General features: G+C 36.1%; 1 protein-coding gene across 1 annotated transcript in view; it reads right to left on the minus strand.

Moving 5' to 3' along the window:
* Window positions 1-782: 782 nt before the first annotated feature.
* The window catches only part of CCDC102B (coiled-coil domain containing 102B), a 136,591-nt gene continuing 109,383 nt past the window's right edge, over window positions 783-27,990 (minus strand). Inside the window, exon 6 of the mRNA XM_071737071.1 lies at window positions 783-1,234. Within this exon, the coding sequence (XP_071593172.1) occupies window positions 1,145-1,234 (90 nt within the window). The 3' untranslated portion in view covers window positions 783-1,144. The remainder of the gene's footprint in view (window positions 1,235-27,990) is intronic.

Genomic DNA, 27,990 nt, shown 5'->3' on the forward strand with positions numbered 1-27,990 from the left:
ACTGGGAAAAGAAGAAGACAGAATCCTTCACGTATCCCTTAGTGTATCCTGACAGGTAATGGCTAGGATAAGGCCAGCATTCGTAAACATGGAAAGCAGGTAAAGAACAGAAGAAGGCAGCCAAAACATGGATCCTTCTATTTCAGCATCCAATCTCTATCAGTGGCCAAAAGCCAGTACTCAGAGGGAGGAGTGAGAACAGGTAGAGTCTGCTGGTTGATCCTAGCCTCAAACCATTTGAAGAACCAGGGCAAAACATGATTCCTATGTAATTAATAGCCTTATATGTTTTCCATTCATTAATTTGACCAACCTGCACTTGAATCTCAACAAATTTCAACTACATACACACTTTACAAAGCCTTCTATTAGTCTTCTACTAATCTTCTACTTCACAGTTACTGATTGTGAAGGTAATTTTTTCTTCATGTATGGTCTTAGGTAAATGACAAGAGAAATCAAGAGAACACACAGTCTCTGATACAGGCTTAAAAGAATATGACATAGGATAGTGGCAGAAGAAATATCATTGAAATTATATACAAATAGAATTCCCTTACAAGTTTATAGGGATATAAGGTATGAAACAAATATATTGCTGAGCAATTACAGCAAATTCACAGAATCTGTGAAAAGCATCTGTATGTACTCATTAACAACCCTCTACGACAACAAGCAATCCTTTATGATTTGTGTTTGACTTGATGGCTGAAAGTCGAAAGTGTTTTTACAAATCATGAATTTTCAAAAAATTCTCATAATTTACACTTTATCTTAATACATTTGTGCTATGTGATATTTACAATTTTTATATGGACAATTAATAAACTCATATTTAAATAAAAATATGTGTACTTTTTTTCTACATTAGACGTGAGCAGTTAAGACATCTGGAATGAAAGGACAGAGAGTTTTCAACAAAAAAGCTAAGTTGGTGTACTCTGACACTAGGGTATTTTCCTTGAATCTTACTTTAAAAAAACCAGAATATATAGAAATGATGCACAGTGTTCCCATGTGTGTCTGTCATGTACTTCTGAAGTGAAATTTGCCTGTAAGTCTTTATGAAGATTCTCAGTTATTTGTCCCTCTTCTTTATTGTTGGCTTTGTTGATGCAGGGCTGTTTGATGATCTCCAGCATCTTCATTCACTGTCTTGGTAGAACCTCCAGCAACATACAAGGAACCTTGCCTGGTGCCAAATCCTGAGTTTGCTTTCTTCTGTTTCTTTGGTCTGAAATTAAATTAAAAAAAAAAAAAAAAAAAAAAAAAAAAAAAAAAAAAAAAGCCGGTTCAACTTTAAAACAAATTTGAAATTTCTTCTAAGAAAGAAGCTTCAATTGGTGACAGTAGAATTTAGGTAAGACAATCTTTTAGTATGAACTATATAGTACACATTGGATAATTTTAATCCAATTCCGTAATAAAGAAGAAAAAAATACAGGGTTACAGAGCAATTACTTGGAATTGCCTTCATGTTGAGCAGGAGACAATGCTTGCTTGCTTAACTTTTGCTGACTAAGAGCCATTATTTGCTGACTGAAAGTTCTGAACTGTGGCACTATTGTGGTTGAGGCCCAGCTGGTAACAAAGGACCATGTGGCTGCTTGCTTCTCCTCACCCAACTTCACGAAAAATCCACCTAAAATATCCTGGGTCAAGACAAGGATTAGGAGGGTTCCACTCACCAGTCCTGGGCAAAACAGACTCAAAAAAATTAATTTAATTTATCATTAATCAAACCACAAAAGGGCGAACAGAAAACTGAGCTTAAATCCCTTACCCCACTCCTGCCTTCTTCCTGGGACCAAATGACTTTGTTCCTTCTGCCTCCCCCTCAGGGCACAGGGGAGGGGCAGGGGGGGTTTAGGGTCAGTTCCCCACACGGTGTTTCTGCCGCTCCTTCCTCCTCAGGGGGAGGACTCCTCACAGCCTTCCCCTGCTCCAGCGCGGGGTCCCTCTCATGGCAGAGAGTCCTTCACAACCCCTCCGACATGAGTCCCTCCCACAGGTGCAGTCCCTCAGGCACAGACTGCTCCAGCCTGGGCTGCACACAGAGTCGCGGCTGCTGCGGGAGCAGTCACCTCCCCTGGCACGGGGCCCTACATGGATGCAGATCCACATCTGCTCCACAGGGATCCTTCACGGGCTGCTCCCTCATGCTCCCATATGGCTTGCATGGAGCCGAGCCTCTCACCAGGGTCTGCACGGGAACCACTACTCAGGCACCTCCTCCCCCTCCTTCCTCACTGGCCTTGGCATCTCTGCTTGGGAATTACGCTCACCTCCCCCTCTCCTCTGCCCTGAGGTCTCATTCATTTCTTTTTCTTGATTATGTTAACTGTGGAGGCACACCCGTTGTCACTGGTGGGATAGTCAGATTTTGGAGCTGAGGGAGCTTCCAACAGCTTCTCACAGAAGGCACCCCTGCCCACCCCCACCCTACACTCCCATCAAAATGAGTCCACACAAACCCAACACAGGTAGTATTGCTATTCAAGGTATATTTAAAGTACTCATATTAACTCGTGAGCCTCTTTTATTGGAAAAAGGGAAAGCAGAGAACAGTGAAAAAGATCAAAGCTATCTCAGCACCCTATTTGACAGAACCCTAGCCACGAGTCCACCGTAATATCTTCAATTTACATCAATGGCAATAGGGAGAAATTACGTACAAAACCATACTGGTCATAAAGATTATCATTAAAACATAATATTATTTTTCATAGATCTTGGTTTGATAAATCACATTTTCAATAACAGTGTACAGCAGAACATGAACATCCACTCCTGCTGGGCACCAGAATGCCTATATGCTCTCTAGAATTCAGAGCGCAGGGAACAGACAGTAGCCCTGAACAGAACAGTATAGGCGATTTATGAGGTTGGGTGCTAACCAAAGTGTATATATTACAAATTGACCCAGGAAGACTGCATGTAAGAGTGAATAAATCCTGTATATAAACAGTTGTTGCCTCAAAAATGGTTAATTGAAATTTTTCTGTGCTTTAAGCTTAGGGGCATACATCTCCAATTTTCTCCACGACACCTTTGCACTTCTGCTGAAATCCTATCACAATCCACAGTGCAATTCCTGTTTCTTGCCTTTTTTAGATAACTAGAACAGGTTTTCAGAAAAGAACAATTATAAATTCACTGGTTTACTCTTGAAGCTGGGAAGTTAAAGGTCTTTTCAGCAATGTCTGAACAAAATGTCAAGGAACCTGAGAGCTTTTAGTTACGGTGGAACATGGTGGGACCGACATCTAATCTGTCTAATACTTAGAAAACAATTATGTTCTTAGAACAAAACATATCAAAATAACTCTGGGTTGAGTAAGCTGTGAAACTATAAAAAGCCTTTGAATTAGTATAGCACTGTGATTGCTGACAGCAGACCCCATGATGCTCCTTTCTGCTGATGAACATGCCCATTAATCATTCCACATACAGACTGATTGCCAAGCCCTACATCAGTAAGAATCAGTAAGCTGGCAAATTCTCCACCCTGCTGGATACTCAAGACTGGGCTGATTAGAAACTTAGTTGTTGTGACTGAATTTCACTGGAAATTTTTAAAACAGATGGCTGCTTCCTTTCTAATTAATTTAATGATTTCCAATAATAATTTGCCTTATTAAAAATTCTAGTTAAATTCTATTAGCCACTTCATGTTATTAAAATACTTGTGTGAATATATTAGTGCAATGTCATCTTTCCTTTTCCATTAATTGTGCTAATCTAAAAAATATAAATATAAACTAAGAAAAAATACCACAAAACTAGAAACTGAAAATTTTAAAATTTAAATTTTGAAATTAAATTTACATAAAAGGAACTAAAAGTGTCTGAAAAATATTAGCCATAAGTCATGGATATGGGTTTAAATTATCTCTTGTTCTCCTGAGAATACACACAGTATATTCTGAAGACAAATCAAGTTGTTGCTGAAACAGTTCTTCCTTAAGCATTGTAGAAACACCTAACCAGCTATTTTTAGATCCTGTTTTCATCTAACATCTATAAAAATTTTCATTCTGACTTCTATTTAATAATCAAATTAATGCTGTTACACATATAATGAGCTACTCCTAAAAACAGTACACGAACACACAGAATAGTAACCATTAAATATTTATACAGAGGCATACACATTTGCCAGAAATCACTAGCATGTAGACAATCTTGTTTAAAAGGCTAGTCCCAATCTGTAATGAACTGGAAAACTTTGGAGTGCCTATTGACAAGTTAATGTACAAGAAATTCCTTGAATTTTCACTCTGGTTTACATCAGTATTCAAACAACTGCTGCAAGAACTCCTGAGATCACTCCTTTATGTAAGGGTATTTTTACCAAAGTATAAGTAGAGTAAGTTACATGTATGCAAAAAGCATGTGTCTCAGTTGCTCTTCTCTGTTTTCAAGTTTCAATTCCTCTGAGTAGTTCTGTTCATTTGTAACTTCAACGTGTATATTCCACGTGATGGCAGTAATGAGCAGCCTATTTAATTGTGGACATTTATGGAGTATGTGCCATGATAAAAACAGGGAAATTTTGTGCATCTGTAGACAGCACCAGTCACCACTGAAACCATGTGGCATCTGGGGAGGGTTGGGGCAAGAAGTTGCTCTCTTGTGTTCTGTTGTTACTCAGCCACATGGTGGAAGGGCAGTAAGAGCCAGGTGACATGGGAACCATGTTTGGTTCCAATTGGAGCATGCTGAGGTTCCTTGGGTCAGGCAGGGAAGCAGCCACTTGCAGGAGTGTCCATCCTTGTGCAAAGCCCCATCAGCTCTGCAGCTGCTGCTGGTGCTTTGGCCATCTGGTGGATCAGCTCAGAGAGTGAGCTGAAACCCCTCTGTACGTGTAAGAACTAAATAACTGTGTTCCAAGTTATTGTCAGACAGGCAGGAGAACTCTGGAAAGCCTATTAATAAAAGTAACATGCGACTGGTCTAGAAAAAAATAAAAAATTAAGAAAAAAAAATCAGGGGTAAAAATGAACAAGCAAAATAAAATGCGTGGGTTTGGAATTCCAGATAAATCAGCAAAGCACTTTGAAGCACTTTTCCCAACAACAGACAAATAGAATATGCTAACAAAATCATGAAAACGCACAGGCATATAAAAAAAGGCAGCATACCATATGTCCACCAATATCTAGTACAACAGGAACATTAAGAAAGCCATTAAGATAGTGTCCCTATTGTGCCCAGGTATACAATAACATATGGTACATTTCCTGCTTCACAGTGCAATTCCTTGGTTTTGTTGTTTAGCATCACTGATTTAGTGCTCAATTACTATAGTTCATGTCTGCATTTTTCTACAAAATATTTTAAAATTTTTGGTTGTTACTTAAAATTAATCTTTTTTAAAGTGTTAAGTAAACAGTAAATATTAACCTAATGTAGGGGTTTTCCAAACGTTAATTAAATTGAAGAGATAGAATTATTTTAAATGTAGCTACACATGATACTTAAATTATTATTGTCTTCTTTTTTTAAATCCTCACACTATTTGTTGTAATGATGCTACAGAGAGACATTACAAGGTTGTTGTTAGTTTTAATCAATTGAGACTTTCTAAGGACAGATGTGGGTGTCTGTCTCTCTGTAGATTAGAGGCAAAGTGGTAAGTGACTAATGTCACTTATGTATTGAAGAAAACAAAAAGAAACAAAAAGTGACTATATTCTTATAAATATCTATCTGTACATGTGGAGCTGAGAGGGAAACAGAATGTCTTGAAGATTTTTCTCGTTCATGGATATTTATTTTTAAAAACCTAAATACCATTGAGGAATCTCAGGATCTGTGCAATCTATCCAATCTCCACAACAAAGGGAAGGAAGAAAAAAATACTTCCAGCAGTAACCTTCTGGTTTTTTAGCTTAGATTTTCAGAATACTCTGAAACTACTGGAACGAACCAGAATATCCATCATATTTTTACAGTAAAAGAATGCATAAGAAGTACACTTTTTCTCAATTTTCTTGAAAATGTTTTTATATGTCCATCACTATTTATCAGTCTCATGCAACTGTGACAATAAATATGTAATTCCTTGCTTATTAAAGTAAGAGAACAGAAAATGTCCTTATATTTGAACATATTTCAGCTCTTTTGCTATTGCTAAGCATATGTTAAGACTACATATACAGGGTTTTTTTGCCATTATTCTCTGCCAATCATGGCTATTGTATTGCAAGCACTCAAAAATTAAAGTAAAATTGAAGAGGAGATGTCAGAAATACTGACATATGGTCAATACTGACAATACTTATATATGGTCAGATTAAAACAAACAAAAAAAAGCACAACCTTTTAACTAACTTAATTTCTTATTGTAACAGAAAACAATCTGAAATATAGATAGTAGACATTATAAGTGGCTCCCTTCGTATAAGAGTAATTCGTGTAATGTGTCTTAATATTTCTTTTTAAAAAATGGCTTCTTATTTCTGAAGGCAAGACATTTTCTCCTAAAGGGGAGAAAATATCAATAATACATGCATTCTTTTTCTTTCTTTTTTAGTAAGTGTGATTTGCATGGAAGGGTTTTTGTGGGCATTTCTTTTAAAAGCTGAAGAAAGGATAAGTAAGTACACCTGGCACAAGCTCTTTTCACATTCCCTTTTTACATATTAAGATTCACTTGCTACAGTAATATTTTTACCTCCATAATCTCCTGGCCAATAAAAAGCATTATCATTTCCCTCCCTAGTAATTCCATGGTTGCCAGCTTCAATTTAGTCCCATTTATCCTTTCAGAATTCTTAACTTTTAACAGTTGCTCGACATGCATCACTATTATTCTTACTTCTTCCAGGTATGGAAGGGATACAACTCTGCACCAGACATTAATTTCCTTCTCCCTCACCCTCATTCACTTCCTATATTCTGTCCAAATTTGTCTTGAAACTAAGTGGGATGAGTATCTTCAGAATTGTTAGGTAGGCTCATTCTTTATTATGTGCTGGTTTTTCACCCTGAAAACACATTACACAAATATTTAAACTGAGTATGACATTCTCTTCAAAATAAGGAAAAAAAAACCAAAAAACCCATGCACACTCAACAAAAATTTGATTCCTGAAAAAACCTACCTGCTATACTTCAAAATCATTCAATATTATGCCTCCTAAAGGCACTACTTTTTGAAACTGCTTTATAGTCATTGAATGGAAATTATATGAGAGTTCTGGGAAGCAGTAGAGAGTTCTTCCATACACCACGTTCTGCCTTGGGCCGTTGCCCAAAACACTGTTCATCTTTCTCAGTACTGAAGTCTGATGGCTCTTGAACTGGCTGGAGTAGAAACAAACACCATTTATCACTGCAGTGTTTTGATTGCAAGCATTGCAGAAGTGAAAGCATTCATTTTTAAAAGTCATAAGGCTGAGAGAGAGAATGTGAACATGCACATTACAGCTACTTGTGCTGCTCCCTTCTGTTCCTCCCAGCTTCAAATTCTGACATAACAGTGGCTAGTATCTATTAAAGATACTGTTAAAGATACCACGCAGCTAGAAAATTATCTAAATGGAAGTTGGAACCTTGGCTTTCAAACATCACAAAAAAACTAATCTCTAGCTCTGTGGCTTGTAAGGTTTTGACAGATGAAATCAGGTGGGAGCTGAACTTAAAAGCAACATATGGTGATGGTAAGCTGATGATGTGAGAGTTTCATTATCTTAGAACCTACCGTGTCTGATAAAATAGTAAAGGGATAGGACCAGTAAGATTATCTTAAGTATGCAAACAGCAGAGGGAAAGCACTGATCCTTAAATGACAGTGAATTAGACACAGACAAAAGCAGACAAAGAATAAAACAGTTAAAGTCAAGAGGTAAAATACAACTAGATAAGAGAGCATTCTCTTCTTAAAATTTTTTAAATTTTCCTTGTCCATTTTTTATAACAATGTTTAATATACTTACAAATATGTTAGAAAAGCTCATTGGTATTTTTCAAATGCCATTCATAGTTTTGATTTTTTATTGGGAAAAAAAGAAGTGTATTTTCTGAATTTTTCAGAAAGAAAAGGTGACTGAAGTTTCCCACATCTCAGTTACACTTATAATGTACTTAATTCTCAATACAGTTCAGAACAAGTTGAGCTATTATCTGCAAAGTCTAATTTTGATGTTTCTGGTTGAGACAGTGCGAAGACATGAGTTGGCTGTGTTTCTGTCATCTCTTTTTCTGGTACTCCTCCAGCATCCAGAACCAACGTATGAAGAATGACTGAGGATACATTCCTGCTTAGCAGATTCACAGCAATGAGTTTCTCAGTAATCTTTGGGCCCCTTACAGACTTCCTCCAGTATGCCCATGCCTTTCTTACACCATGAGGCTAGAACTGAACCCAGCACTCTTGATGGGCTCTCACTAATGCTGAGAAGAAGGAAAGGATCAACTCTCTCAGCTTGCAGGCAATGCTTATTGCCAAAAGGGATGGCTCATGCTCACTTTGCTGTCTCACAGAACACCCACCTCCCTTTCTGCAAAGATGTTTTCCAGCCAGTCAGCCCCAAGTCTGCCCTAATGCAAGGGGCTGTTCCTGTCCAAGTGTAGGATTTGGCATTTCCATTTGAACTTTATAAGGTTCCTGTCTGTCCATTTCTTCATCTTCTTGAGGCCCTCTGCATGACTGCACAACTACCTGGTCTACTAATGACTCCCCCTGTTTTGCATCAGCATTAAAACTGCTGAGGGTGCACTCTGTCCCATAAAGAAGTTAAACAATAGTATCTACAGCAGTGAACTCTGGGGTACATCACTAGCGACTGTCCTGTTCATTAACCATAAATGCAGTTCTGTTAATTTTCAGTCCAACTCACTGTTTGTTTTAGCCATTTCATTGTTGAAGGCCATCAGGTTGATCAGGTGCGATTTCCTCTTTTATAAATCCATGCTGACTGCTTACAGTCACCTACTTGTCCTCAGGATGCTTGGAAATGGCTCCCAAAATCATTATCTTACGGGGCCTGAAGTAAGGCTGACTTGTCTGTGGTTTCTCCTTTCCACCTTCTCTCCTGTTTTGTGCAAAAGGCTGCACAGACTGCTACCCCTATTTGCTGCCTCTGTAATTTGTGCTCTCCTTCTGGCTACAATGCTGCCTAGTTCTCATATTTGGGAAACAAATTATCCACTGCCCTCATGATTCTGTAAATCTCATTCATATGTCTCCCAACTCTCTTCTACTGGTTTTATTGTGCATTTATGTAAATACAAACAAGAAAGCAAGAAACAAAAAGGCATATATCTGTTAAGATGGAACATTAGCAGCTCAGATTATATGTAACTGAGGCTAATTTCATATTCTCTGCAATTTTATTTATAATGTTCAATGAAAGAATGGATCTTATATATTGAACTTTTTTGCTTTCATTATCAATACAGAAATATTGTATTTTCTCTTTTTGTCTGGCTAGATTAGTTTTACTACTGTTGAGATTCTCTTTCTGATGATTGCTTTACAATTCCTTGCTTATTCATATCTCTAAATTTTTTGGTACTTTCAAATATCAAATTTGCCACACTATTCTTCAGATGCCTGAAAACCTATACTTAAAAAAAAATGTTGCAGTAATAAAAAACAGAAAGAGAGATGTTTATCTTTCTAATTGTGGCATCAAAATTTAATATTGGACTGATATGATACAAAGCTCAGAAGAGAATAAAACTTTTTGTTATGTTGTTAAACCAGGCATAGCTGATTCAATATATTCTCCTTATTTCCTGAAAATAATGAACCACAGCAGGTGATTTAGAGTGAGCATCATTCTACTGGGATCAGAAATAAAAGAGCAGGTCAAGAAAATTGTCTGCATGGTATAGATTCTTTAATTCTAGCAAATTTTACAGGATTTTAAAGATAGTAGAGAATCCACAAGATTGTTCGAAAGTAAATGATGCCGCAACAGGATATCTAGAAGTCAGAGGCACATATGTTGTCTTTGCTAAATGCAAGAAACACAAATAATGAAACCAAAAGAGCTGTTCTTTTCATCATGTGGTTCTGAACTCTGTTCTTGCAGGGTGTTGTAGGTGCTTGATTTGATCTATTTTGTGCCAGTAAAATTCCAGTGAGGTCATAAACTGATGTAAGAAAAGTATTAGAAATCTGCAGTGATAGATTCTAGCAATGAATAGCCACATCATTTTGGTAAAGTTAGCAGCTCCCCTCTTTCAAGTTATATTAGATAGAAGAGGAAGAGCAATACATCGATATATTAAAATACAGACAGCTCTTTGTTACAAATGGATATATGCATGTGTTAGTTTACCTCTGAATAAGAAAATACAGCATGTAACTACACCTAAACTTGATGTGAGAAATACTTGTTTTTCCCTGGAAACTGAAAAAGAAGCACAACCAACCTATATATACAAATCTATATACAACCAATTTCCATACTGATGTATATTTAACATTGATTATTTTCACAAAGCTATCACATTCAAAGCACACTTAACTGATTTCTGTGGAACAACTTATTTAGAGCTAGAAAGAATTTTTGGGTTTGATTGTTTCTAGAAATTTAGGAAAAGTGTACGAATAATATGAATAATTTATTTACTAACTTAATGACTATACAGGAAAAGGTAAGTTAACTCACTTGGAAATTTGCATGTCAAGTGCCACTTTCTAGAAAGAGAAAGAAGAACAACGAACCCAGAGTCCCTCCAAGGAGTAGATGTGCACTCTACAGGCCTGAGATGCTGTTTGGCTTAAATGATTTTAAGTGTGGGGAAAAGATAAATGCCCAAAGCATCCTTCCCCAAAAGACTTCTAAGATTTGAACTTAAGAATTATGACAATTTTTCAATGCTAGGTCTTTATAGACTAATTTTCTAACTTCTGGAACACATCTCAGCTGAAGCACCACAGTGAGAATGAAAACTCATTGAGAAATATTTTACAGGTAATAGTAAAGAAACAGAGGATTACAAGCAGCACAAATGCAAACAGACCCATAAATAACCTCCTTGCTTCTGTTCATTATTTGTAGATTAATACAATAGATACAGCAAAAATACATTACTATTTTACTATCTAGAAAGGTAGGGGAAAAAAGTGCAGTATTTGGAGCTCAAGAAACAATTTTGCATATCATCTTTCAGGATCTCTAAAGGATGGAGGTGAATCATAGCTGCTTACAATGATACAAGAGTCATTCCTTGCTCATTTCTAATTTGTCTTTCGAAACAACAACAAAAAAAATCTGAACAGCTTGCTTGTACAGTTACATAACTTCTAGTTAGAAAATCTATCATGAAAGATGTGAAGCATTTTAGAGCAGGATGACAATATTTCAGTTATTTATGAATAACTAGACATACCTGTATTGAAGTTAAAAAGGTAAAGATAATTTTCAGATCTTTGGTATCTTAGCTTCTGACTTCTTTGTTTCTTTATTTTACCCATGTAAATCTATTTAGAAATTAGGTGTGAGTTTTGGGCAAGTAACAAGCTGCACAGTGAACAATTAGAATGAATTGAAATTTTTTTCAGTTGTTGACATAATGTAGCAGCAGCAGAATTTTTATAGATGTGTTATAACTAAAGAAAAGGGAAAAAAAGAAAGTAACTGGTAACCTTGAAGTAGAAAAATTACAATAGATAATGTCTTTGGAATAATTATTTCATTTAAGTCTTTATATAGCAGAAAAGTACCATTCAAAATGGGCACAAAGCACTGAAATGCTATGAAAGAAATGTAATAAGAAAACCAGTGGTGTAGAAAAATCCCCAGTGTAACTCAATTAGGAACAGAAGCTAATGAAGGTTCTAAAAATGTGCCTGTAAAGATGGCAGTTTCAGGTCAGTGAAGTGATAGAACAGTTCAGTAAGAAGTAATCATCAGGCTGTCAGTACTCAAAAAATGAATTACAAAAATGTCATAGAGAGTAGGTAGTTTCTGATTAGTTAGAGACAAGCAGATGCTAACTAATATGAAAGCAGGAAGTTGAAAATTTCTGAATATATAAAATATGTATATGCGTAAGATTTGTATATATATATATATATTCTGAATATATAAAATTAATTGTTCTTTCAGTGAATGGTCTTCTGTTAAAAAATGTTGCTTTCTTCCTTGAAAGCAAAAAAGGTAATAATATAACAATGAATAATGTAATAATGCTTAGCTACGGTAAAGAAAAAAAAAAATGTGAACTACTAAAAAAGGAATGGAAAACACAATATGCTACCACACTAATCCAAAAAATAATCACATCTTGCATACTGAGTATAATATTTACTGAAAGGAGAACATACAAAACAGGAGGAGTTTCAAAGAACAGCAAATGTTTAAACAAATATATGGAATGGCTTCAACAGGAGGGATGACTACAGAAACCTAAAGAGATTGGGGTAAACAGGAACAGGTCACAACTTCTATCAATATAGAAAGCAGGGGACATCAAATTAAACCAGCAAAAGGCAGGCTTGGCACCAGAAATAACTTTTAACACAACACAATTAAATAATTTCTTGTAATAGGACGTTACTAAAACTTTCTAGAAGTCCAGATTGCTATTGAACAATTTAACAGAAGAAATTTCTGTACCAGGATTAAAAGATACAATCTGTGACTGAGGAGCCCTTGACCTTGATTTTCCTGGAATCTGGCACTGTACTCCTGGGATGTATGCCTACCTCTTTCCTTTGCTCCTACAGCCTTCCACAAATCCACTTTTGGTCATCCCCTAAATCAGAATACCAGTTTATAGGGAACCCTGTGTGTGCTAGAAGAACAATTTCTATGTTACGTTCATTACAGTAATAAGCATACAAAGCAATGTTTGAAATTATTTTTTTTTTTCAGGCCCATATTTAAGGCTTTATAAGAATAATAAATATGAAATATTCTCTTCTAGGATTTGGAGGACTTTTTGCTTCAAGTTCTTCTTTTCTCCAACTACATTTAAAACACATAAACATATTGGCCAGGGAGAAACTTCCAGACTTATAAGCATGGGTTTCTGTTTTACATGAAATCACTACGACTGCCTCAAAATGCCAGAAAAGAGAGTAAAAAAAGTCTTTTGAATTTCAGATCGTGATTTCAATCTGTCAAGTAAAACCCAATGGCATTATGATTTCAGTGGTAAAATGAAGTTTCAGTGAAGTCTTTGAAATGAAGGCTTTGAAATGCAAGGGACTATCTTCAGCATTATATTTAATTGCAGTCAATGTTAATTTTTTCCTTAGTTTAATGAATTCGGGTCATTGAGACATATTTAACATATTTACTTCCTTTTTGAGATGAAGCCTGGCCCAGCAAACATTTCAAAACTTCATTTTGATATTTCTCACTGAAGAATTAAAATCCATTAGAATAGTACCAGACTCCAGTAAAGCTGCCTCTTGTTAAACTGATCGCATCACAACTCTCTTGCAATTTCAGTCTATATCCTCTGGCTTCCCACAGCATAGCTCATTTGGCACAGTTTTTTTGTATTGTTTCTCCCACTGTACAATTTGCCATCATTCAATCAGAAGACATTTTTCATACCTAACTGAACCAGCTTCAGCTTTCTTCCTAAAAGGGGCCATGACACTAGAATGGGGAAGTACATCTTCTAGGTACTTACGAAAATAATTACTCAAAGACAGGTTTCCAGGACCTTCTGCAAAGCACGTTATTGCTCATAAATCCCAACAGTTGGTCATACATCATTTCCTAATTAGTGTACCTCTTTCACACTACTTTCCACATCCTCACTTCCCTGTTTTATCTCTTTGTTGCAACAGTATCCATTAATTATTCTGAATTCATGTGCTTTGCAAAAAAAGATAAGCTTTCTGGTTTTTCAGCTCTGGGTAGAAATATTAATTTTTCATCTAACTCTCTAAAGTTTTTGTGCTTCTTAATTCCAATTTGTCTATTTAAAATGACAATGTTAAAAAGATAATTAGAATTACTAATTGGCTTCATAAATGAAATATCATGACAAGAAAAAGTAATTTGTGTGTGTCAAATAAAAAATCTGGCTTAAATTTTAAAAAATTTATAGTTCTTCAAAATCTAAATATTGACTGTCTGTTTTCCACACATGAGGCCAGTGGTGACAAACACAGAAGTTTTACTAGAAAATAATTTTACTGCAGCTGCTGCCCTGATGGCATTATACTACATCCTGATTAATTTTCTCAGACTGTATTGTCTGAGACTTGCTGGAGAAGATGACTTGGCAGTGGTGGCTGCTGCAGATCTGTGATGATCTCAGAAGCTTCTTTCAAGAAAAAATGAGTAACATACTCTTATATCTTTTTCCAAGTGACAGTAAATGCAGATCACAGCAGGAGGCTTTCAAGTACAGAGACAATGGGTGGCCAAGATGTTACCCTAAAAAAAGTGTATGTACTGTAAGCCTTAACTTTTTTTAAATATTGTTGAAAGAAGTTATCTCATAAATATGGTTCACTTTGCTATCTGAAAAATAGAAGTGATTCTTCCGGTCTCCAGAATAAAATATTGTAGGCAGCAGGTGCCAGGACTTGCCGGACGGTGCCCGCCCCGCCTGTGCCCAGCTGGGGCTGGCCCAGATGCGCATGCCCGGGTTCGGTTGGGTGTGGTTCCAGCAGGTCCCAGAGCCAGGCGGATCAAACTTAGTTCTCTGATACTAATCCGAACCAGCACTAGCTCGACTGACTCTGTTCACGAACCGAGCTCGCGCCCGCAGCGAGATTCCTCTCACGCAACAAAATATAAAATAACAGAAATATGTGCTGACAAGTGATAAGCACATCTAAAAGTTTTAATGAAAACTCTCAGGAATAAAGAAAACAGCTACTGACACAGAAACTGTCATGACAAATTACCTGTTGAAGAATCTTTAAGGAACAGAAAATGCACAGCTGGCAACAGAAAATATTTTAAAATTCTTACTGAAGACAAGTAGCTAATCTGGGCCACAATACACATTTATGATGTTCAGCATACAGTCATCCTCTTACTCTGACATGTTCAGAAGAGTTCAAATTTTAAAAAATTTGTTAAAAGAAGCGTCTTTCTTTATAAATTATATGGAACCACTGTGGATCTTTAAAAAACTTTCCTGTAAAATTGCATTTCACAATTAAAATATTTAGCATTAGCAGAAAAGTAGATGAATTTGATTATTAAGCTAGTGACTGTATTTATTGTTCTACAAATGCTCTTGATGTTTAGTGACAGAACAGTTTCAGGAAAGATCAGTGACTCACTTTAAGAAAAATCATGGTGATACTTCACCTTTTTATCAATCCTCTAGTTAAAAAAATCATCCACTGCTTCAAGTTAGCTTTCAGAATAATGTGCTAGTTATGTCTACTTGGGCTCTTCAGAGGGACCTGGACAGGCTGGATCAATGAGGCAAAGTCAGCTCCATGAGGCTGGGGGTTTTTTAGCCTGGGAAAAAGGAGGCTGTGGGGGGACTCTAATGCTCTCCACACCTACCTGAAAGGAGGCTGTAGTGAGATGGATGTTGGTCTCTTGTCCTGAATAACAAGCAATAAAAGAAGATGAAATGGCCTCTGGCTGTGCCAGGGGTGATTTAGATTGGATATTTGAAGAAAAAAAAATCTTTATTAAAAGGGTTGTCATGCACTGGAACTTCATATAAAAGGGGCTATATGCAGAGATGCAGGCTATAAATTCAACAAATCAAGGACTATTGTTAGGACTATTGTTTGGCTTTCAAAATTTAATAGGGAGGTCAAATACAATCCTAGAGCATTCTCAAGGACAGGATTGGTGTTCCTGCTCATGCAGGGGATTGGAAGTGGATGAGCTTTAAGGTCCCTTCCAGCCCAATGATTCTGTGCAATCCTCTGCTACATTTCCCTACATTTTTATAAATAATCCATTCATCATGTCCTTACATTTGCCTCCCTATAGGTTCTATTAAAGAAAAGAAAACTAAAATTAGTGATTAGGAGACATTTTTAGAGATTCTATGCACACAGACAACACAGCAATGTTGTATGAAATGATTGCTCAAAAGTAGCCTGCTTCTTTGAATTTTTGGAAGAAATATAAAAATAATCCATTTTGCACAAGTGCATTTCTCACATTCAAAGAGCTTCATGTGAGAATATTTGAAAAGAGTTCCAACTTAGGTCAAAACACTTTCTGATTAAATAAAAATAACATAAAAAAATAGGTAAAAAAGAAGCAAAATCCATCATTTCCTTTCCTTAGATGAATTCCTAATTGAATTAAGGACCTTGGCAAATAAACTTTGTCTATCTGGATCTGATAAATAATTTCTCATAAAGTCTAAAATTAAAACAGGTTATTCAAGGTGTTAATAAATATGTCATTCAATAAATTCATTCCTAATGTCAATTTAGAAAACATATTAATCTTTTAGAATGATGGATAAAGAAAATATATTTTATTACTAATTTGAAGTGGAGAAACAGTATTACTGTTTCCTAGTTTTAAATAAATTTATGGCACCAGGATGCTGTACGGTTTCTCCCTTCCCTGGGATTTTTCATCTTTTAGAAAAAATATGCAATACCTTGTCTTTACAAAACTGTTATATAACACTCAGTGTTCTTTTTCCGCATTCATTTTACACAACATAACATAATCACTTAGGTTCATAGAAAGAGTATCCTTGTGATTCCTGGCTGTCAAACTTGGCAGGTCAAAAATGTGAATATTTTATTCTCTAGATCAGAGGGAGAGTTGCTATGATACTACAAGTTTAAGATCAATTCCCATCAAATGACTCATTTCCCAAGACTTACTGATTCAGTTCTTTTAGTTGTCACCTTCACTATGATAAATTAATACATATACCCATTAAAAATAAAATCAAATATTAAATATCCTGTCAAAGTACTTAATACCCCTTCTGCAGTGGCAACAGCATCAAGTGCAATACTTCACATTGTTTTGTTAAGTGCACAAAATCATTTTTTTCTGAGCCAACTTTCAAATAAAATTTCCATTTTTAATTCAATATATGCACAGACCTTTAGCAACTTTGCTGAAGTTATAATATATTGATTTTTAGCCATAATTTACTGCCCCTGCCTGAGCTGATGCCATAGAATGCACACCAATCAGATTTTACATCTTTTGGGCTTTGTCAGTTCCAAGTATCTAGCTTTTATTATGGAAACCTTCACCTTCTGTCATTACAGGAATCAGATGATCTACTTAAATACATGGGGTTTTTCAGAGTTGTTTAAATGATTTTTCAAGTCTTTGTCTATAGATGTGTAGTTTAAGCTCTTGGTAAGGTAACCAACTATATAATTTTAATTAAGCTTTTAAAATTCTCCTTTGTGTGCAAATATCTCAAGAAATATGATCAAATCCCCACTGACAGCTTTTATGCAGTAAATGCAAAATATGGAAAAGAAAGCAATCAGAGAGTAATTAATAACTAAATATTTGCTTAACATCAGTGTTTGATGGCTATTTGGGAAGGCAAGTTTCCAGTGAAAGGTTAAACTAAAGCAAATACCCTGTAAGCATCTGAATAATTAATTTTTTATATAGTCCGAAACCTGGAATCTTATTCCTAGATGCCAAATTTCATTTCAAGAAATGATAATTTTATACATTATTTTCAAATTGGTCTTCCATGGAGGCAATTTGTATACTTCCAACACAGAACTGAGTTACACTGGGTAGCTGTATGATATATGTCTGTAATTTTGTACAGACAAAATACTACTTTCAGTCCTTTCAGTCCTATATAACAAAAAGCTCATTTTCCTTAGTAGAGATGGAGATGCTGATCAGTTTAATCAGATTAGACATTATGAAAAGTTAAGCCCAACTTCACCTCCTGCATCATTCTTAGAATACAGACTGTTACTGGTAAAAAGACAAAACGGGAATTTGTCTCCACAGCTAACTTGGGTCACAGGAGGTAATACAGAACTTCAGTTTTTATCCTCCCCTCAGCTAAAGGGGAAAGTGAAAAAATCAAATGGTAAAGGAAATATATTATGAAATATTAAGAGTAATAACTGGGCTGCCCTATTGCCTGTCAGTACAAAATACATAGAGATGTATTGTTGCAAAAACAAACATTTCAAAGGCTAAAAATTATAGAATTGAGATCCCTAACATTTTGGTGCACCCTTCTGTTTTACACAGTTGAGGACTGTTTATTCCCATCTGCACGGCTGATCACAGCTGATCACTCTTCTCTCCCCCTGCCCTATCTCCTCCTACAATTCAGTTCTTCCTTTTTTTTCCCTTCCTGTTTTTCCTCTGTCCCCAGTTACTCCCCTCTGCACCATGTCCTTTGCCCTGCTGCCCTTTGCCAGTCTCAGCCCCTCTGCTCTTCCTCAGGGTGTGGATGTCAGAGATGCAGTGTTGCAACCATGGAGCAGAACCTGCCCCAAAACACTGCATCTTCCAGATGCCCTCTGTGGCTGGGAGGAGCAGCTGTAGCTAATATTGCATTATCTTGCCCGACTTACCCTGCCCACCAGGACTGATGCACACCAGGTACACAGAGAATCTATGAAGCATTTTGCTGCAAAACTCCGAACAAGTCTCCAATGAGTGTGGGAAATTGATTTCCACAAGCTTCATCAAAATGCTCAAGTTTTCATGGGTAAGGCAAAAGGCATATGCCTGACAGCATACTAACCAATCACTCTGATTCAAAGTCTGTACTCCAAAGCACTATGAGTGAAAAATAGTTTTAAAATAATTATTTTAACAGCAGCAAATCAGTGCATATTCCTGGAGGCTGTCAAACCTGTGTATGAGCTATATACACACACTGAGGCACACACACACACATAGCTTCTGGCCAGCCAGGACAATGTAATGCTCAAACTTCTAAGCAGATGACAGACAAAGGGTTTTAATTGTTACTAGTATCATTATTGCAACCAGGTACAATGATTGCTATAAGCATAAACTGTTTTTATAAGCAAACCAATATCTTGTTCTACGTACAAATAACCATAGGAGATGTTGAAAATAGCAGAATCTACTTTATAAGAGTCTGATCCATCTAACATTCTGAATATCAAGTTTGGTCTCTCCTGTTGTCTACAAGCTGTTCAAGCATCCTACCCTGCTGGAGCAGAGCTTTTCAGCATTTATGGGTATAGTTTTACTGACGTCTGCAGGGGAGTTGTTGTGAAATTCTCTTTGTTACCAGGAGGGTTTTTTTTCTCATGTACTAAACACAAACATAAAACTATAGTCATTGCACAGCTGTATTTTTCATTAATTTCAGAGGGTTTCTTAACAGCCTTCTGCCATGGTTTGGACAGTTGTTCTATCACCCACCTAGGGTGATAGCTGACACCACCCAGGATGGGGATTCAGGAAAAGGAAAGGAGACCTGTGGGTGGAAATTAAAACAGATTTAATAGAATAGTAACAATAAATTAATATTAACCCCAGGGAATATGATACAAAGCTATACTCAGCTTCAGACAGAAGCTGCAAGATGTGCACTCTCAGCAGCACAGACTGAATGCCTGTCTGAATGTCACAGCAAGCAGAGGAGTACATACACCTGGGGTGTTGGACAACCATCCAGAGGGATGGAGCCCTCTTGGGAAGACAGCCATGGTAGAAGTCCCCAAACATCTCCACAATCTTCCCAATTTACAGCGAGGGTGGTGTTTATGGTATGGAATACTTGGGTTGCCCAGACTGGATCAGCTGCCCTGGGCTTTGTCCCTGCGAGCCCGCTGCACATTCATGGTTCAAAACTACCCTCAACTTTGATCACCATGGAAACCTAGGCACCTTATCTCTAGTGCATCTTATCTCTTTTGTTCTCTCAGACCTGGGCTCTGCAGTGTCTTAAAACTACAGTTTCTCTAAATAGAAAAATGTTTTTAGAATTCTGTCCCAGCCCCCATGGCCTTCCCTGGCTTAAAGTCTGAAGTGATTACAAGAGCTAAAATCTTGGCATCTTTCCCTTATAACCTGCAGGAGAGGAGGAAATGAAGATATATCCGTTCCAGTGTGCAATAAAACCCACACATACATGGTCACTGGTGAAATTAGTATGGGAATAACTGAAACATTGGCAATGTTGATTTATGGGTTTCAAAAGAGATGAATTTATTTTGGAAGAGAAAGCCCAGCATTTCCCTCTTGAACTCATTCTAAAAGCAAATGCACATTATATTCTGAAATACAATCATCGAAAAAACACAGCTACACGCTGTATTGTGTTATAATGCACACTTGGGTATCTTTGTGATTCACTTGGGGGTCTTTTGTTGTTTGGTTTAGTTTGTCCTCTATCTTTACAGTCATTGTCTAATATCTGCAAGTACATGGGAAACACACTAGCTGAATAGCTTGTGACAAGGAATTTCAAAGAACAAATGAGTCAAGAGTTGGAAGTCCAAACCAGATGAGACTGAAAGATGTGCTAAAGCAAGTTCTGTACTATTTATTTGTAAACTAGCCATTGAACTCCTACCCTAAATCAAAACCATCTCACTAAAAATGACACCATGCATTTCACCGCTGGATTGCACACATGGTGTGAAAGAAAAAGTGTAGAATGGTTTGTTAGTAATTACGTTACTGTAGCAATTTAAATGAAGAAAACTCATAGAGTTGGTATCAGCTTGACCTCTTTTCTTGAACTACAAAATAAGCTATGGCAACAGTACTATAGAAAAATATATAAAGCAGAAGATACCTGAGTTTTTCTTCCAGAAAAGTGATTGGGTGTTTTCCTTTACTAGTTTGAGGTTTATTATAAAGTTACTAAAATTTTTTTAAAGCCTCAGTTTATGTATCTCAGGATAGCCAGAACAATATGCAGTAAAGTACTGACTAAAGTTGTCTGTGCTGCTTGCATGCAATCTATTAATTCCATATGTTAGTAACAGGCAAATATATGGGTTGCACTATAACAACATGGGCTAAGAAACTAATTTCAATCTTGAAGACTTAATTAAGATACTTCAGAATAATATCTGGGCAATGAAAGCTCCTCTTTGATGTAGAATCTAGCATATAAATGTTTATAAATTGTTGATTATGGTACATGGCACATGTGGTAAGTACTGAATTAACTAACAAAAATGGAAACATACAGAATGACAACAGTTGGCATTTCTTAAACCCATTTTAGAGATCTGTTGTTAATAACAATTAGACATTTATTTTTATATTTGTCTAAAATTTACAAAATATATAGAACTTTATATTTTTGCAAACGACATCTAATCACATTATTTTCCTATTATTTTCAGCTACATACAATATATAAAATTATATATACTTGTACTATATGGTATAAAATACAATATATATAAAAACATAAAATGATTCAGCTACTACATCAAAATGCTCTCTCTCAGCTTCATCTCTAACACTGTGTCCATAGAAGTTATTCTCAAACAGTATGGATTTTACTCTGTTTCAGTTGATTTATCCATAAGTAAATTCTAATCAATGAAAAACCAGAATCACACAACTACCTTGGTTGGAAAAGACCTTTAAGGTCAAGACCAACCATTAACCAACACTGTCAAGACCTTAAAACTCAGCTCTTAAATACCTCCAGAGATGGTAACTCCACCACTGCCCTGAGCATCATGTTCCAGTGCCTGATAAACCTTTCAGTGAAGAAATTCTTCCTGACATCCAATCTAACTCTCCTCTCATACAACTTGAGCCCATATGAGCCACCAAAAGAAGGTATCTCTTACTACCAGGAACGTCAGGGCCCAAACCCAGCATTAACTCTATAACCTGCTGACTCTTTCTCAGACTTACATCTTTTTTGGACTGAATGTACTGGCACTAAGCCTTGCACCACCACAAATTGGAAAAGGAATCATACAATACAGGACACTATGCCACAGCTGTAGCCCTCAGAGTGTGCAGGGAAAGGGGACTCACAAGCCAAAGCATTAGACAAAACTGAGTTTCAAATGAAGCAAAAATAAATAGTCTCAATAAGCCCCGCAGTTCAAGAAATCATATATGTTTTACATTACCTGAAAAGTAAACAAAATTAAAAATAACACTTTCCTATTTATTGCACATTTTCCCAACAAATGTGAATGAAATACCTGCAAATGTTTTACTTTATTAAAAGAATATTTTTAAAAATATCAGAAACTTAATTAAATGCCAGTAATATCCAGCAGAGACTCAGCATATGACTACTTTAAAGAATTTATGACATCTCTTAAATATTTCAGTTTTCTATTCGTTAGCATGTTTTGCAGCTACAATTAATCATTCAATACCAACAGCTGTAATGAAATTGCATACACACTGACTTTTTAGATAAAGACTTTAACAATATTGTTTTAAAACCAGAGCAGATGAGTAGTCTGCAGTTTATCTGTTACTTTTAAAAGATTTAAATTTATATACATATTGTGTGTACTTATTTTCCTTGAAAATTAATAGGATAAAACATTACCAACATTTCCAGTTGACTCAGAAAAAAACAAGAAGAAATTAAGAACCCCCCCCCAAAACACATATTTATTTGAAGAGTCAGATTATGTGTTTCTAAGTTATTTTCAACAATTTGAGAAGGCTGATCAGTTCTTGTTGATGGGTCTCTAGGATATTATTATATACAGACAGAAAAATAAAACACTAAAGTCTTTTAAACTCAAAGTGTTCTATTTTATATCATTAGAGTGTTAGTATTTTTAGAAAAGCCAGTACATCATACAAACAAAATGAACTGCAGTATTAGTATCTTGTCTAACAAGGACATGCAGCAATGTCACTTCTTTTCCTCCCAGAATGACAGTGTTTGAAAGTGCAGCCTTCTTCAGTCACTGCAATATCTTTACCCCATGTCTATGCTGATCAAGCCAATATATTTTTAGTGTGAGGATTCTCCCATGCCATACCCCAACCCTCAGATAATATCAGCCTTTTTACAAGAATATCTGTGTATTCTACCAAAGGCTGATTAGGAACAATGTACTTGCATAATGCAATATATTTAATATTTACCTTAATTCTGGATTTAAGAATTTTATACATCCTTGCCAAATGATTTGTTTACATATGCTGACTCTGCCTTTCTCCACGCAAACAGCCTGTCTCTTTCTCATCTTGCCAATGTGTTTGAGAATGTATTTGTTAGCATCAGCTGTGCCACAGGTTTGCAATAAACCTCCTAAGGATTAGAACCTGCCATTTACAACACAGGCTGAATCAAGACAAAGATTCTAGGAATTTGGTGAAGACTATTACATATGTTTTCTTTCCTCTGTGGTTTTACTTTGATATGCAAGTGTTATGGTAAGCATTTTTTACATTCCTAATACTGGGGCTCTGTTTAAAAGAAGTTTCTCCTTGTTCTTGGCAGTATTCTTTTGCTCCCCATTTGTTTTACCCTCTGTTGAACAGACACATTAACACTGTGCCATTCCATCTTATTTCTCCAGCTACCTCTAGCTGCTTTGAAAATGCACATACAGCTCTAGACTAGTGTTATTCATGGTGGATGTTTTGGAAACGACAAGCGGAAAAAAAACAACCCCAAACCACAAAATCTCTTCTTAATATCCACTATCAACTTCCCTTAATGCAGCTTCATTCAATTTCCTTCTGCCTTGTTGTTGGTCACCAGATAGAGGAGATCAGCACCCTCTACCCCGCTGCTCTCATTGAATGAATTCTAGACTTAGATGAGGTCGCCCCTCAGCCTTCTCCAAGACGAAAAAGCTGAACAAGCCAAGTGACCTCACCTGCTCCTCATAGGTCTCGCCCTCAAGACCTTTTAGATCATAACATTCAAGATACACTCCTGTGGGGAAGACGATTAAATGCACGTGGTGGAAAGCTGAGATCTGGCATCCAAACATCCATCAGGCACGTCAAAGACAGGATTGAAGGCCATGTGATTCCAGAGTACACAAACAGGTACAGAACAGATCCTGGGGAGCCTTGGATTCAATCCAAGGAGGGAGCTGAGGTAAAAATAGCACACCATGAATGCAGGGAGCAGGATTTGGTGCCAGTTCACAGGCTTCAAGAGACACCACAGGCATGGAACAAATCTGAATGCAAACAGTATGGTCACATGAGTATAGCAGGAAGAGTAACGAGGGAAACAGAAATATAAATGGTCAGTATACAGACAGCTTGTAGTACATAGAGTAGATAGTACTCTAGTACATAGAGTAGAGTAGTAGTAGAGTCCATAGATAGATAGATAGTACATCAGAGCAGAGGTTGGCTTGCTTGCTTTCTTTCTGCAAGGAATATCCATGAAAATGGGAATATATTTAATGTGGCTTAAACATAAGACCAGCAAAATGCATGAACTGTGAAAGCAAGCTATTCAACTAACAAAACTGCAACTCCATGCCCCACGACTCTACCTTTCTGTTTCTCTGTGGACTTTGCATTTCTTTTTTGGATTATGAAGGATTTTTATTTCAGGTAAAGTGAAGCAGAGCTCCAAGTCATAAAGCAACTTGTACTGGTGCAACTTGCAACTAGATAAGCCTTCCTTTAAAACACTGACCTCTGGAGACATTATAGAGACAGTCTAAGTAGTGCATCACTTATGTTTTACATTCATTGGCCTACTAATATGAATACATTCTAATGATATAAATGATCTGAACTGCTTTTTTCTTTTTCTCCATTCACATTCAGTTGAAGCTTGCAGAACCTTGAGACAGGCAATATAAACTGAAGCAGAACAAAAGATAAAAATCAAGGGCTTTAATGAAGAAAGCAAGCACTAAGACTCCCTGTGGAACAGGTCAAGGCTCCTTAGTTCTCTCTATGGAGGCAGGAGTCAGCTTGGGCATATAGAAAGGAGATGGGGAATGGAGAAATTGTTGCTCTTTATGCTTTTTTGCACAGACTGATTCATCAGTTTGCCTTGGGCCATACAGCAGACATGCAATCTGAGCAGAAACTATTAAAATATCTCATGAAGATTGCCCAATTGAATGCAACACTCATCTGATTGTAGTGCCAGCTATTGAGACTAATTCTGCAAGGTGAGAATGAGGCATATCCCAGGAAAAGCAGCACTGTTGCCAGCTGCAGTAACCAACTTCAGAATAACACACAGATAGCTCTTTGGAACATGAAAGACAAGCTCATGTGCCACCAAAGCATTGCTTCTGGGGCTGGGAAATTCAGCAGCCTGAGACTCAACTAAGCAGGATGAGATGTTATGGAGAGCAAAACAGTTCCTGCTCCAGAGATTGTCTAGACCAGCAGTGATAAGGTAAAACATTACCTATGAAAGAAAGATGGAGTTGTGTTTGCAGCGCAGTAAACATTAATTCTAAAATATCAGAAGGGCCATAAAAATAGTTAAAGAGCAATACTTGCAAAGCCAAACTTCAACTGTATAAGAAACTCTGATTTGCAAAGAGTGAATAGCAGCAGCAGAAAACACTTTATTTTGAATAATACTCAGTAAGTGTCTGAGGATGCTTGTTTATGCCCTCCTGGTCTCTAGAAATTTATGGATTTCATAAATAAATTAAGTCAAAGAATGAGAGTAGTGAAAAGTTTTAATAGACTGTATTACTCCCTTTTGCACTTTGCTCTTTCAACAATCATTTGTGAAATGAAAGCTTAACCTGATGGCTTTACAGGAAACACAGAAATTATGAATATTGTCATAACATCTATTATAGGAATATGCAAAAAAAGGTCATTCAGAAACCTCTAATATGTTAACAGTGATAGTGTATGATCACATCTATTGCAAAAAAAAAAAAAAAAAAGCAAGTCATAAAATTTATGTGTGGGATATTTTATTCTTTCTTACTCCCTGCTTTTGCTTTTCTACTCATAGCTACTCAATAACCTGGAATTTTAAATATAAGACATGTTGTTACATTTCTCAAAGAACAGAAGATGATGGATTTTTAATTTACTGTAATTACTTAACCTCCAATTATTTATTATGTGTAAAGTTGTTATAGCTTTGTAGAAATAACCAAAATTAATTCTCTCTTATTAAGAATAATTAGGAGCTGAATAATTAAAGAAACCCGTAATAAGATTGACCCTCTTCTCAGCAGGTTTCCCACTTCAGGTAGAGTGCTATTGATTTAGAACGCAGATACTTAAGGTTTTACCAATATATTGCCATGGAAGACTCTGAATACTTGATGTTACAATTAGAGGAGTACAAAAACATTCTGATAATTCAAACAGAAATATTGTTGGAAAACTACTGACAGTGTGATGGCCAAGAATCATTAACAATCTGGTGCTTATTTTTGAACAGGTGTACAGTTTAATTATCAAAGCCAATGGGCAATATTAATGCCAATTTCTGAGAAGCAAAACACTGCTTGAGGTACTGAGCCAACAAGCGAATAAATGTCTCATTTCAGTCAGACAATTTAGGATCATCAGAAGTAGTCAACAGTGCTACAGAAAATACTGCAGGCAAGAAGTAAAAAAGGTACTTTAATTCTCTGCTGTAGAAATAAGTGCGTGTCAGACCATCACATACCTGCAGAGTATTCTGCCCTTCATTAGCCCCTGAGATAATTCCAGATCTCATGCGGAATTACAAGGGGCAAGATCTAAATAGAGAACAAACACATAAGTACTACGTACTAGTGTTTGGATTATTTTCCCTTTTTATTTAATTATCTTAATTGACAAACTTCTAAAAGTTTTGACTTAAAATAATTCATCCTCTAAGAAAACAACTCTACGAGTCTAGAAGATGTAGTTTCCTTAGGTTCTAAGAAAAAAAACCTGGAACATACAGGTTGGAATAAAATAACTTTTACTTATGAACTCCATTACTTGTTGAATACTATTAGCAAATGGAAACACAAATTTAATTTTTTTTCTTTTTCAATTCTTGTAGGAATTTCATTAGTATTCTTGGATGTTATCCATACAAAAAAGAAGATTACCTTTGGGTAATACTAAAAAGCAAATAACCAACTTAAATTATTTCATCCAAAAAGTAAGATTTTATTCTAACAGATTCTTTTATTCTAATATTTTAAGATTCTTTACAATTTTTAACTTATTTTATTCACAGTATTCATAACATTTCAAATATTTTCTACACTTTTTAATAGATAATTTAAAAAAAATCGTTCCCCTCCTGTCTAGTTTCATATTTTCTACACTTTTTAATAGGTAAATTTTAAAAAAATTGTTCCCCTCCTGTCTAGTTTCATTATCAATATCAAAAGCATTATTTGTCCACAGGGTGGTTTTGCTTACATAGCTTTCTTATTCACAATCACAACATAGAACTAAATCTTCATCTAATGGAAAAAAAAATATCCTCAAACTTCCGTTGGTCAAATTTTACAGTGAAATACATGAAAGCCTCATCTGGTGTTCTGAGGATTAAATAGCATGAAATTTGTTCCTTTTGCCAGACCATGATATTTACATAGTCAGGTCAAAATCACAATAAAACTGAACTTAGATTGAAAGAAATCATATGTGAAATATGTTATTGGGCATTTCTGCTTAGCATAACATATAGATTCTATAGCATTAACGTACAAGACATATGGCACTTGTAAGGCACAGACGAGGTTTTGTAACTTTAAATAACCAACTATTTCAACAAAACTGTGTTGGTCAATGTTCTATGATCTGCATAAGCTTTAAAAAAAACAAAGATAATCAGCCACATTAGGAACGGTGTAATTTACAGTCTGGTTGTCCTGCTGCTGCCATAGTTTAAAAAAAAAAACAAAAAACCAAAAAAACCCCCTATGGAAGCTGGTGATCCATGATACTAAAATATTAAAAAATGAAATGAATGGAAGAGACATAGAGGAACAAGGGAAGATAAAGTGAGCAAGTAGGAGAGGGAAGAGAGCAAGATGGAAGGACAGCTTGAGAGACAGAGTTGAGCTTATAGTACTTTTCTCTTGCCAGTTCTCAGTTTTGGTATTCTCATGTTGATCTGGCAGAGCTGGCATCTGTCGACTTTCAGGCAGGCTGAAAGACACAAGTTTCCCCTTAATGTTTGGCTAGGATAGCCCTGTCACTCTGAATACATACAGCTGATGTGAAACAT

This window comes from Heliangelus exortis, chromosome 2 (genome assembly GCF_036169615.1).
Source record: "Heliangelus exortis chromosome 2, bHelExo1.hap1, whole genome shotgun sequence".
NCBI lineage: Eukaryota > Metazoa > Chordata > Aves > Apodiformes > Trochilidae > Heliangelus > Heliangelus exortis.